The 13,300-nt window shown below is 49.8% G+C and overlaps 2 protein-coding genes across 10 annotated transcripts; one reads left to right on the top strand and one right to left on the bottom strand.

Moving 5' to 3' along the window:
* Nucleotides 1–98: 98 nt before the first annotated feature.
* On the bottom strand, nt 99–7,871 carry PMEL (premelanosome protein). 5 transcript variants are annotated; one of them, XM_044914803.1, is made up of 12 exons: nt 7,783–7,871; nt 5,481–5,591; nt 5,187–5,333; nt 4,131–4,265; nt 3,605–3,766; nt 2,846–3,325; nt 2,627–2,737; nt 1,761–1,877; nt 1,441–1,525; nt 1,126–1,331; nt 930–1,041; nt 99–352 (listed from the first exon to the last, which is right to left on the bottom strand). In XM_044914803.1, the coding sequence occupies exons 1-12, from the start codon at nt 7,856–7,858 to the stop codon at nt 208–210; spliced, it is 1,887 nt and encodes a 628-aa protein (XP_044770738.1). In that variant the 5' UTR covers nt 7,859–7,871; the 3' UTR covers nt 99–207. The 5 variants fall into 5 exon arrangements, with proteins under 5 accessions (XP_044770738.1, XP_044770739.1, XP_044770737.1 ...); XM_044914804.1 differs by having other exon boundaries at nt 930–1,017; XM_044914802.1 differs by having other exon boundaries at nt 2,627–3,325.
* Nucleotides 7,872–8,616: 745 nt separating this feature from the next.
* On the top strand, nt 8,617–13,300 carry CDK2 (cyclin dependent kinase 2). 5 transcript variants are annotated; one of them, XM_044914798.1, is made up of 8 exons: nt 8,631–8,967; nt 9,682–9,759; nt 9,863–9,983; nt 10,643–10,813; nt 11,290–11,391; nt 12,077–12,220; nt 12,524–12,727; nt 13,009–13,300. In XM_044914798.1, exons 1-8 carry the CDS (start codon nt 8,852–8,854, stop codon nt 13,111–13,113), a joined length of 1,041 nt encoding a protein of 346 aa, XP_044770733.1. In that variant the 5' UTR covers nt 8,631–8,851; the 3' UTR covers nt 13,114–13,300. The 5 variants fall into 5 exon arrangements, with proteins under 5 accessions (XP_021542912.1, XP_044770733.1, XP_044770735.1 ...); XM_021687237.2 differs by lacking the exon at nt 12,077–12,220 and having other exon boundaries at nt 8,617–8,967; XM_044914800.1 differs by lacking the exons at nt 10,643–10,813; nt 12,077–12,220 and having other exon boundaries at nt 8,637–8,967; nt 13,009–13,294.

Below are 13,300 nucleotides of genomic sequence, written 5' to 3'. Positions count from 1 at the left end.
GGGATATCTGTTAAGTAAATGGTACACCTCCTTCCCATATACCTCCCCTCCTTAAATGACACAGATGCTCCCAACAGCAAGAAAAAGAAAAAACAGCACCAGGTTCTGAGTATTTATTTCAGGTAATGGTAGTCTCCAAGGGAAGACTGGAGGAAAGATAAGCATTGCTGTCCACGCTGGGCAAATCACAGCATCACATGAGATTACTCAGACCTGCTGCTGCCCACTGAGGAGGGGCCTGTTCTCACCAATGGGGCAAGAGCGGAAGACCCGGGGCAGACGCAGCCACTGGGTGCTACCACGTGGCAGCTGGGGAAGGGGGAGGGCTGAGCCCTGCTTCAGAAGTCTTCGCCTGAAATTGGGAGAAGGAGGGAGAAACTGATTAGCAATGGACAAGGGAAGCCTATCTGTGCTTCTCCAAAAAAGGAGGCCCCAGGTTTACTTGACCGTGATCCTAGCTCCCTCCCCTTCTCACCAACAAGATTCATCTTGTCTTGTTTTTATGGTAACCTCTGTCCATTTCCCTCTTACCCTACAAGCTTCTCTGCTTTGAGGACCTTGGCACTCCAGGCCAGAGCATCTGCCCTTCTCACAGGTAGAGGACTCAGGTCACCCAATTTCCTCCACTCTTGATGTTATTATAAACAACAGTCATCAGTATCATCATTTATTGTACTCCCGCTTTAAAACTGGGTGCCCATAGGGCGGATATTAGTTTTCCTACTTATCGGAGGCTCAGGGACGTTAAGCTACTTTCCCAAGGTCCCCCCAGCAAGACTGCAGCCCAGGTCTGTTTAACTGCCAAGTCTGGGTTCTTTCCTGGATACCATGCTTCTTCAAAAGAAGTGGTGGTTCCTTCTCCTCTTGAGGAAGAACGAGTAGTGGTCATAAGGGATAAGGGGGTGTGAACTAGATGGTGGGGCTCTCACCTGTATACCAGCGATACAAGCACCATAGCCATCAACACCAGCAAGAGGCCCACGAACAGGGGAGCCTGTCCAAGGCCTGCTTCTTGACCTGTGAGCAGAATCCCAGGCACAGCTTCGGTTAGTGTCTGCTCCCTGCCAGATGGCCTCTGCCTATTGCCCCCACCCCCTTCACCCTAACTCTTGTCCAAGTACCTACCAGGCATTACAAGCTGGGTGCTGACCATTGCCAGACTGTTGGCATCAGCCAAAGACACATTGAGGCAGTAGGTCCCTGAGCCACCCTTCAGGACTTGGTGCAAAACCAGCTGGCAGGCTGGGCTGGGCGGCACAGGCTGACATAGCCGCTGGGCAGGGGGCTGGCACCCTGCTGATGAGATGTCCATGCAGGCTTCCTTGGGCAGCCTGCAAGAGGTGTCAGCTTAGGTCGGGGCGACTGGGAAGGAACAGTAGACACCAGAGGGCAATGCAACAGTCAACCCAAGAGTTCCCAGGAAACCAGTGGGACACTCACCCTCCTTGGCAAGACACCGTCAGCTCGAATGCATCCCCTTCGCTGGATGGCACAGCCTGCAGGATCTCAGCACTCTCAATACCCCCTGCAGAGTTGCAAGAGTTTACGTCTGGGATGCCTCTACCAGGCCTCTCCAAAGGCCCACAGAGAGGAAAACCCTAGGGCTGCTTCCCCAATCCCATCTGTGCCTTCAAAATAAAAACCCTGGGATTTGGGTGTTCTTGTCCCGGTGAGTAACTCCTTCCAAGGTATGCTTCCACTGGCCAGCCTTAGGCAGGACACACCTCCCTCCGCCAGCCCCCAAAGCAGTCAAGACTCACGGACAATGTCCAGGGTGAGAGAAAAGGAGCCATATCGATACAGAACACAATCCAGGGGGGTTTGTCGTTTTGCCAGGATTAAGGTAGCTGCGCCATCCAGCAGGGGGCTCTGGGAACCTGGCAGGAGAGGATCGAAGAGGCTGTCAAGAGACAAATGACTCACTGGAAGTAGAGGCCACACAGGCATTTTTCCAGGTAGAGTCAGACCTGGTGGATCCAAGCTTGGAATCAGACAATACCTGGAAAACCTCATTTTATAGATAAGGAAACTAGAGCCCAGAAGGAAGAATGAGCACCCCAGAGTCACACAGTTAGGAGTAGAGTTGGAGTTTTAAGAAATCCCAAGTGTTTATCACGCCCCACACCGTGCTGGGTCCTGGGCCAGACATGACACAAGTGAACTCATCCCTGTGCCACCATGATGACATGGTGAACACTTTTCAGTGTCCCTACCACAATTTCAGGTTGACCTGCTTTGGGATAGGAATCCAGGGGTGTGAAATGGTGCCAGAATCTGAGGCAGAATATTATGCATTTATACTTGCACAGAAAATGAGATACAAATATTATGTAAATGACCACGTGCTGTTCCCTGGCCTTCTCCTTAGGGAATAGCTCTCCTCAGAGGCAGAGAAGCAACAAGCTCTCGCTCCATGGCCTAGGGAAAGACCCTGGTTTCCTGAACTGCAGATCTATTCCGTGTTATTAAGGGGGACTTGAGGGCTTAAAACTAGTGGGAGCTCTGACGGGACTCCATTGCTAAGCAAAGGATTGGGTAACATCTGGGCCTAGGTAAGGCTTTTAGCTCTTCAGAGTAGTGACAGAGGCCCCACCTCAATGAACCTCATTCACACTGGCCCTCTTACCTGCTATACCTTCTGTAGGCACGAAGGGGTTGGCATCTGGACCCTCAGGCTCAGGTGTGGGTACCTTTCCAGTTGTGGGCTCCACCGACTCTTCAGTTGTTACCTGTGCAGCTGTGGTTCCAGAGGGCTCTGCGGTTGAGCCTTCAGGTGTCGTACCTATGGTCTCTGCGAGTGTGGTACCTGTGACCTCTGAGGTCGGCACCTGCTCAGTTGTAGTACCTATGACCTCTGTAGTGGGCATCTGTACAAGCGTAGTGGTCTCCGTGGTTGGCATCTGCACAGCTGTGGTTCCAGAGGGCTCTGCAGTTGGCACCTGACCACGTGTCGTACTTACAACTTCTGCAGTAGGCTCTTGCCCAGCTGTGGTGCCGGGGGCCTCTGCGGTTGGCACGTGCCCATCTGTGGTGACGGGAACTGGGGAGGAGCCACAGGAAGGGAGAGGAATGGCAGCCTGCAGCACCACCTGGGCAGTGATTGGGCCAGACTCTAGGTAAGTGTGAGTGACCACAAGTGCCCGAGAGATCAGGGTCCCAGTATGGTCTCCAAAGTCCCAGGTGTAGGAGAGGTCAGCCCCAGACAAATAGCCACTGGGGTCATGGAGCCGGAGGGCAAAGGTCAGAGGATGATTTCTCAGGAAGTGCTTGTTCCCTCCATCCAAGGCCTGCAGCTGGGACACACTCACGGAGAAGGGCACCTGGTCTGGGATTGGAGCCAGAAAAGGTGAGAACCAGACCTGGGCCACAGCTTTTTTCACAGCCACACCCTCCGACTCCAGCTGACTGGCCCTTCACTGGCTCCAAGCCCCACATTCTTCTGCCCATGTCTTCCTGGCTCTGCCCCTTTAAGGTTACACACCATTTCCCCTTTCCCCATTCCTTTTTCCCCTTTCCCCTCTCCCCTTTCCAGTCAGGCCAAGCCTCCCCATCTTCTACCGCCCTGCACCCTTGTGACTGGCTTTGCCCCTTCCTAAATCCTTACCAGTAATGGTGAAGGCTGAGCAGGAGTGAGCAAGGGGCACGTAGCTCTGGGACTCCCGGCGGTGGTAGACAGTCACTTCCATGGTATGTGTGCCCAGCATTGCCTTGCCTGTCACAATGCTCAGCCCCGACACTGGGCCCCCCAGAACTTGCCAGTATTGGCCTGCGGTTTTTTAAAAGAAAAGCAGGGGTGGGGGAGGTACTGATCAAAGGGAACTGAGGGGAAGGATTAGAGACAGGGCACCAGAGAAGGAAGGTCCAGTAATGTACTGAGTATGGTTATTTCAGAGAGTATTTGGATGGTGGTCCTGTGGGGGTCAGGAAAGGAATCTTGATAAGGGGGTCCATGGGATAGGACAATAATTGGGGAAGGGCCCCTGGAAACAACTATAGTAGAGAGAGTTGGAGGGGGCTGGGTGCTATCGAAGAGGAAAGAGCCGTGGGGGCAATGAAGATTAAGGAAACTCACAGAGCAAAATGAAAGAGGATCAGGTAGGAAGAGGTAAATCCAAGAGTGGATGACTCACCCCAGGTCTTCCAGACATAAACAAAGCTTCTTGTATGAGACCAAGGGCCAGATGGGCAGGCCCTCCCATCAGGGAAGATGCAGGCATCATCAGGTACCTGGGGATACACTGGCTGTCCTCCCCACACCTGGCTCCCTGAAAGGTAGATACAGTCACCCTCGAAACCTGGCATTCCTTTCTATACACCAAAACCCCTACCATGGCTGCCAGAGAGGGGCTGTGGGAACACTCCTTAGCTACATAGGACATTCCCTTTGTTATCACCCATTTGGGGTGGTAGCGGAAAGGATGGAAACTGGAATTATAGATTAATATGTACTTAATGACAGACAGAGGAAAGACATTGGAAGGTCATACAGCAACATGCTTAGAGTGGTTTGCTCTAGCTGGTGGGATAAAAACAGTAAGAGTATCAGCTGACACTTATTGAGCCTCACCTTAGCCTAGGGCAGGCATTATGCTAACTTCTTTATATATTATCGCATTTTAATCCTTACAACAACATTCAAGGTAGTCAGCCCATTGTACAGTTAAGGGAATGGAAGGACAGAACAGTTAAGTTACTTGCCCAGGGTAACATATTATTTACAAATTTAAATCCATGTCTGTCTAAACTCTAGGTCCACTGGGTTTTCTGTCCCCAATTTTGCATACTGTTTTTTTTTTTTGCTTTATCTGTGTTTTTAAAATTTTTTCTACAATGAATATTATAGAATATGTATACAATTTGTTTTTTTTTAAAAAGTAGGGGCACTAAAAAAAAAAAAGGGTGGCTCAGTCCCTAAGCATCTGCCTTTGGCTCAGGTCATGATCCCAGGGTCCTAGGATCGAGCCCCACATCGGGCTACCTGCTCCGCAGGAAGCCTGCTTCTCCTTCTCCCACTCCCCCTGCTTGTGTTCCCTCTCTCGCTCTCTCTGTCAAATAAATAAAATATTTAAAAAACAAACAAACAAATAAATAAAAAGTAGAGGGGAAGGGGGCACTCCTTGAGCTCACTGGGGACACCAGGGAATCTGAGCCCTTGGAATAAACGCCTGGAGTAGAGAGGTACTCACCATTGACGATGGTGTTGTTGGCCCAGACGACCTGCCCATCTGGCAGCACCTTTTGGCTTTTGGGGAAGTGCAGGGCAATAGAGAAGGAGGCATTTGCCCCAACCAGCGTAGGCCCATCATTACTGACCTTCAAGGACACTTGGCCACCTGGGAAGGACCAGCTGCGTTAGCCGGGACTCCACGGTTTTTCTTCCCCTTATACCTTTCCCCTTCCTATCTTTCCAAGCTACATTCAGCCCAGATCTTGCTCCTCTCCGTACCCCATGCCCTCCCTGGAAATTGCCAAGTTCCCACCTCTCCAGCAGTCAGGCTCCTGGATTTCTGTCCACTCTGGATACAGCTGCCTGTTCCAAGTTTTAGTTGTGCGCTGCCTTGGGACACCATGCCAGTCCTGGTCTCTGGGTCCTAAAAAGAAGGTACCATGAAGGCCCTACGATCACCCCTCAATCTCTTGTCAGGGGATAGCCCTGTTCCATGTCACCCCACTCACTCTCACATTCAAAGTACATTTTAATTTACTGAATAGCCACCATGTACCAGGCACTGTGCTAGGTACAAAGGACTTAAGAAATGAATAAGACATGGCCCTGAAAGGATTCAAGACATGTCCATAAATTACAATAATTCAAGGTATTGTTTAATATGAGCCATAACAGACATGCACAAAGTGCAACAAAATGACTAAAGAGATTAGTTCCACTCTGGCGGATTGGGAAAGACCACTGGAATGAGGAGTTGGCCTGTGGGATAGAGCACTCTGGGCAGAAGGACCAGCATGAGCGGAGGCATGGAGGCATGGTAGCATGAGGCATGATAGGAACTACCAGTGTGGTTGATGCACACTGTAAGAGATGAGGCCAAGAAGACAAGTGAAGGCTCTGAGTGCCAAGCAAAGGAGTTTGGCCTTTATTCTGTAGGCAAGGCCACGGCAGGAGATTGTGTTTGTTTCATTGAGATATAATTCATATACCATAAAATTCACCCTTCAGAAGCTTTTTGAATATGACCAGATCTGGGTTTTAGAAGGATCACTATGGCAAGCAATGTAGAGGATGGATCAGAGGCAGGCAGAGGTTGGGAGTGGGGACCAAGCAGACAAAATTATTATAACTGACCAAGAGAGAGGTCTGAGAAAAAGGGATATGATGGATCTACATATACGCCTCACCCAGGTACAACAATTATCAACATTTTGCCACATTTGCTTTATCTATCCTTTGTTGTTGTTGTTTGTTTGTTGGCTAAAGTATTTAGAAGCAAATCCCAGACGTCTTGTTATTTTAACCGTACAATTTCAATACATATCCATAAAAAATATGAACATTTTCTTGAATAAGCACAATGTCATTTCACACTGGACAAAATTATCAAACCCAATTCATATAAAATTTCATAAATATCTAAAAATGTCTTCTTGGGGTGCCTGAGTGGCTCAGTCGGTTGAGAGTCTGCCTTGGGCTCAGGTCATGATCTCAGGGTCCTGGGATCGAGGCCCGCATCGGGTTCCCTGCTCGGCGGGAAGCCTGCTTCTCCCTCTCCCACTTCCCCTGCTTGTGTTCCCTCCCTCACAGTCTCTCTCTCTGTCAATTAAATAAATAAATAAAATCTTTTTAAAAAAAAAGTCTTCTTATGATTTAAAAAATCAGTATCCAAAAAGTAAGCACAATCTTTTAAGAGGCTCAGGTGGACAGGCATGAACAGAATGTTTCCAGAATACATTAAGGAAATAGTAAAAGAAAAAGACTTGAAACTGCAGCATAAACGAGGGGAAGTCAGATCAACAAGAACTTCCTAGAAATCTGTGAGACCAGGGATCCAGAGAGAGAAAGGGGAGACTGGGACATGATATCTGTAATTTTAGCACAGGAGAAACTATCTTCACTCCTGTAATGTGTACTGGAAACCTAGCTGAGTCTGCTGGGGGTGGGGGTGGGGATCTAGAATCATCTCATTGAGCATCCCACCACTAGAGCAAGAGAATCATAAGATACCCCATTCTTTCTTCACTCCCAACCCTCCCTCCTCAAAGCAGCACGGGACATTCCAGACCCTCTCACGGTCCCCACCCCCACCCCTTGCTCCTGTCACGAGGCCCCAATCCCCCAGAGCCCTTTCATGTGATGCTCAGCTGAGACCCCTCTGCCTGTCTCTTCCAGCCCCAGAACAAAAGCCTGAGCTGTGTTCACCCATCCCCATCCCAAAGAGGGGAGATGGTACCTCCTTTCCTTTTCTATCCAATACCACATTCTCTTACTCCTCACTTAAAATACCCTATCCCAAGTGCCTGAGTCATTCCCTAAGTCTTCCACTTATTTCCCTTTTGAAGCCCCTTCTCCAGCTCATTGCCCAGGGAGCCTCGGAGTTAGGGCCACAAAGACCCACTATCCTTTTGCCCTTCCAAGCAGATGGAATTATTTTCAAGCTCAGGCCCAAATCTCCACATAGGGAGGGAGCTCAGATGCCCATGTCCTCGCTAAATCAAATGGGTGAGAGAAGCCTGAAATATTGCCAGTATCTCCCATGAGGAAGGGAAAAACCAGAGTAGGTGTGCAACCCCAAATTCACACTTGTTCATGTCCACACACCCGACGCTCACCTTCTGTGGTCCCCACAGCCAGAAGAGCACCCATCACAGCCACATGGAGAAGGCATTTTCTCAGCACCAGATTCATCTTGTTCTTTCTTCCAGCAACCAAAGGCGCTGGGGGGCGCTGGGAGAAGCCCCTATATAGGAGAGGGGTGCTCATTTGCATAGCCCTTCCTCCTCTCCCTCTAGGAGAGGCTTGGGAGGGGCAGGAGGACTGGAGAAAGGCAGACTGACAAGGGATCCTGGTCTCTGGACATCTCGCTACTCAATGACAGTTTCTGGTTTCACTGGGTCACTCCCTTCTTGACTAGGAAATAATTGATTGAAGGTCAGCTATATAACGTGTACCCGACACATATAATTCATCATAGGCTAGTCAATCAGTCTGTTTTTTGAGTCAAACCAGGAAACCTCTCAAAGAGACAGAGGCCCTGCTTCCCAGAACAGAGAGATAGTATAGGATGGGCAGAGGCGGGACGAACATCTTCAAGGCCCAAAAAACCCATACAATGAGATTCCTAGCTTCCTGCTTTTCAAGGGAGACTCTCTGGGCCAGGTGGAATTTCAGGGCGAGACACATTTTCCCTAGGGTTGGTGAAACGGCGAATTAGAGATCAGGTAATCCCTACAGATTCAGGACACAGGTAAGAAACTCGACTTCAAATCCAGGTACTTGGAAAAAGACATTTAGCTTCCCCCACCGAGACAGAAACTTGTGTTAAGGACCTTCGGAACTAAACTTGCGAGAGGTGGGTCATTTGCGGCAGCTAGGGGCGCTGGGCTCGCCCCTCCGCTCTGACGTTGACCAATAGGAAGGGCTGGGGGCGGGGCTAGGGAAACGCGGGAAGGAGGGGCGGGGCCTCTGGTGGCGGTAGGGAACTGGAGGGGAGGCGGCAACATTGTTTCAAGTTGGACAAATTGACAAGAGCGAAAGATACACTCCGTTCCATCCCGACCTGGGGCCGCAGAGCTGGGCCCTGTTTCCCCCTCCTCCACCCCGCGAGAGCCGGGGCCCGCCTTTTGCAGGGTTCCCAGGCCCCCGCTCCAGGGCCGGGCTGACCCGACTCGCTAGCGCTTCATGGAGAACTTCCAAAAAGTGGAAAAGATCGGAGAGGGCACGTACGGAGTTGTGTACAAAGCCAAAAACAAGGTGACGGGAGAAGTGGTGGCGCTTAAAAAAATCCGCCTGGACACGTGAGTGGCCTCTGTACCCGGGACTCCTCTAACTCGGGAGCTCCTTGAGTGCCCCCCCGCCCCCACCCCAACAGACGGGTAGCCGTCCAAGGACCGGAAGGTAGCAGGGAGGGACTTCTTCTGAAGTGGAGAGGTGGGTTGGAGGACAGTGAAGGGTTTCCCTGTGGAGAGTATAGGGCACTGTAGAGTCTATGGGAAACTTCCTCCCCAAAGCCGAGTGATGCCCCCAAATCTTCAGTCAGGAAGAGGAAGGAGGCCTCTGAGATGGGGTCCAGGACTCCCTGTGGAGTTGGGTTTTGTGGGAACCGGTGAAGAGCACCTTTCTGAATGAAGAGCCCTCCTCACTGCCCCAACCCCACCCTCATCTTAGAATTCTCTACCTCTTTCAAAAGAATGGCAGTTGAACCTCACTGGCCCCTCTAGGGAGGCTGGGTGCTGCTACTCCTATTTTTTCCCTGTTACCTTCTCTCTTCTTCACCTCCACCAGAAGGCTTTACTTACCTACCCCTGGGAAGAGAAGAAATAATGACCTTAATGTATTCAAAAACCACTCCCTGTCCACCCATGAATTAACTCCTACAGCACCCTTTCTCTTTTCTCACTTTCCTAGGGGATGCTGGGGTGGTGTCTCATTGGGAGGAAAAGAATGACGGGCTGGGGGAAAAGGAGTATTTGTAACCACATTCCTATCTCTGCTCTCTCAACTTCTCCAAGTGAGACGGAGGGTGTACCCAGTACTGCTATAAGAGAGATCTCTCTGCTTAAGGAGCTTAACCACCCTAACATTGTCAAGTAAGTATGTATCTGGGAGGTGCTCTGACAGTAAAGGAGGATGTGTTCTGTGTAGCCTGGGTATTACTCTTCCTCACCTCCATTCCTGGACCTCCCTTCCCAGGCTGCTGGATGTCATCCACACAGAAAACAAACTCTACCTGGTTTTTGAGTTTCTGCATCAGGATCTGAAGAAATTTATGGATGCCTCTGCTTTGACTGGCATTCCTCTTCCCCTCATCAAGGTAATCCTTCTCAACAACTCCTCCCCAACATGGGCAAGTTTTGGGGGGACTGAAGGCAGGCAATTCAGACTGAGTGATGATTTGTGATCTTGGCTTCCTTCCCAGCCCTCATCCCCCCCCCCACACACACACCCCTTTGTTTTGTGGCTCTTTCACTGCTCATTATGCTTATTAACCCCTGGGCTGGGCAGGAGAATCAAAGAAGTTGAAACTCTAGTGAGTCAACTTTGTAGCTCCGGTGGAAAGTCAGATGAAACTCAGATAAATGGGACTTGAGGGCACTTGGTAGATTCCTCCAAGAAGCCTTTCCACCTGTTTGGTAGGAGAAATAGCCAGTGAGTCTCTGTTGTCTGTTTTAGGGCTGGGTTCTTTACTCCCCGAGCTACTTTCAATCTACCAACAAACGTTTATTCAGTGCACATTTATTGAGCACCTTCAACGTGCTAGGCACAGGATATGGAAAAGAGGTGCAAAACTGAATAAGACCTAGTTCTTGTCTTCACTGGAAGGGCCTCTCACTCCAATGGGATATACAGCTTATAAACATGTAATTATAATCTAATATAGTAAAAGGCTTTAGTTGAGCCTTGCAGTCAGAGAGTAGACACTAATAGCTCACTGTGGTAGAGAAACAAAGTCCTCTCTCTTTCCTTTGTCAGAGCTATCTATTCCAGCTGCTTCAAGGCCTAGCCTTCTGCCATTCTCATCGGGTTCTGCACCGAGACCTTAAACCTCAGAATCTGCTTATCAACGCAGAGGGGGCCATCAAGCTAGCAGACTTTGGACTAGCCAGAGCCTTTGGAGTCCCTGTTCGTACTTACACCCATGAGGTGAGACCCTCTCTGCATTTCTTCTCTGAACTTCCTGGGAGGTGTTAACAAGGACATTCACAAAATTACTAAACCTATCTGGTCAGCAGTTTCTCTCTCACTAGATGGAAAGTATGTCTGGCTACCCCAAGAGGTTTTAGAGTATGCACCAAGTTCACATTGTGGGGCTAACTGGGCTTTGATAGATACCAAGCCAGGAGAGCTGGATGGCACACCATTAAAATTATGACCACTTGTCTCAAGTTTTCCAGGAAGATTGCAAATTGCGGGTTCAGAAAATATGGTCCTCAGAGTCACGGGCGAGGCTAACTCTGTCTAAGAAGTTTACTGAGGGGAAGTCAGAAAGATGGGAAAGATGAAGGGAGAGAAGCTGCTTGTTAACAGGCTGAGAGTTAGCAGAGTAACATTGAGGAGCTGAGATGTGGGAATCACCATGCCCCATGCACCACCCCTCCCCTTCCTGCTCTTGTCCCCAGGTGGTGACCCTGTGGTACCGAGCACCTGAAATCCTTCTGGGCTGCAAGTACTATTCCACAGCTGTAGATATCTGGAGCCTGGGCTGCATCTTTGCTGAAATGGTACGGAGGCAAGCCCGAGTTCCACCCAGCTCACTCCTCCCCACATTCAAGAACAACACAACTGTTTCTTTGCCTAGACCCATGGCCCTTCTATTATCATAGGGTTTTTTTCTCTAGAGTAGCATTAAGGCAGGTAGGGGGGAAAGGATAGGATTGTTGTCCCTGATGCCAACCACAATGTTAGTATAGCCTCAAATGGCCTTAGCACTCAAAACACATTTCTTACCCCTGAATTGAGCTAAATCATTTCTGCAGCTGTTTTAGCTTTAGTTTGCATATATTTGGGAGAATGAGTACCTGCTATTCAGTGCCTCCTTCATTTGGCCTGTAGACCTTATTGTAGGGTTCCAGGAATATGGTGAAACCAACTGTATTCACCTTATCCATCCATACCTTTTATTTAAACTACAGACTTAAATCATGTCCCCCTCAACTTCTGGCTTTTCAGAATGAAGGATCCCTGAGGCCCAGCCTTTTATGGGAGCTCTCATCCCCTTTAATGTAACAGTGGAGTGGGCTGCATTTTCAAATCAAATCCGCAATTTGTTTTATAGTCCTTTATCTGGGTTGTGACTGGGGGCTTAGAAACCATTAGCCTGTATATAAAATGTGCATTTATCCCCCAGTACATTACCTTACAATTGCCCATATTCCTCTCTCAATTCATCAAAAAATATTTGTTAAGCACCTAGTGTGTACCCAGCACCATGCTAGGTGCTGTGGGGAACACAGAAGAAATGGAAGACACAGTCTCTGCCCGCTGTGCTCCTATCTAGAAGTGGCTGCATCACAAGGAGGGGGGATGACCGCAGTGTCTACCCCACACCCCGTGAGTGGCTTGGGATCCCTTTGCTACATGTCAGTGGCACCCCAGACATTCACCCCCTCCCAGCCCCACCCAGCCTTGGGGATCTGCAAAGGCATGGTTGGGGGAAGGAAGGAGGGGGCGAGGAGACAGATGAAGGGACTTCATTGTCTCAAGCTCTGTGTGACTGACCCCATGAAAGGCCCTGGGGAGGGAGTCATGGGGCCCTGCTGACCTTCCACTGCCTGTGGGAACCTCCATTGCACAGGGAGCAGCTTTGACTGACATCAGTGCGGGTCTTGGCCTTTTCTCTTTCCCCATTTTCAGGTGACCCGCCGGGCCCTATTCCCTGGAGATTCTGAAATTGACCAACTTTTCCGGATCTTTCGGACTCTGGGGACCCCAGATGAAGTGGTTTGGCCAGGAGTTACTTCTATGCCTGATTATAAGCCGAGTTTCCCCAAGTGGGCCCAGCAAGATTTTAGCAAAGTTGTTCCTCCCTTGGATGAAGATGGACGGAGCTTGCTATCGGTGAGAGTTGGGGATGGGCACCCACTTCCTCTTTTACTTCCCCAGGGCAGGTTTTTTTCCAGGATGAAGGAAGGATGAGACCCTGGAATTTGGGTCTTGGCATTTCCCTAGCCCTTGCTTCTCTCTCTCCCTGTTGGCATACCCATTCAAATATAGGGAGGAGGGAATTGGGAACTCTGCCTTGGATAAAAGGAATTCTGGTTTCCTGATTTCTTGGAAAACCTGCTGCCCATTTAGTCCACTGTCACATCACTGAAGTCAGCATACATCTCTCCCTCCAGCAAATGCTGCACTACGACCCCAACAAGCGGATTTCGGCAAAGGCAGCTCTGGCTCACCCTTTCTTCCAGGATGTGACCAAGCCAGTACCACACCTTCGACTCTGATGTCTTCCCCCAGCCCCTACCCCAAGTCTCATCCTCTCCTCCAGCAGGGGCCTGATTTGGCTTGGCCCTGGGCTATTTGCCCTCTGATCTTGTCTGGCTGCCTTAACACCCACCTCCCCTTCTTAGCCAGCCAACTCTGGGGATATAAGGGGTGGAGGGGAGAAATAGGTGAAAATGAAAGGAAGCT

The sequence above is a fragment of the Neomonachus schauinslandi genome, chromosome 5, assembly GCF_002201575.2.
Source record: "Neomonachus schauinslandi chromosome 5, ASM220157v2, whole genome shotgun sequence".
Lineage (NCBI taxonomy): Eukaryota > Metazoa > Chordata > Mammalia > Carnivora > Phocidae > Neomonachus > Neomonachus schauinslandi.
Note: the sequence above shows the minus strand (reverse complement) of the source record. Positions and strands in the feature narration are given on the sequence as shown.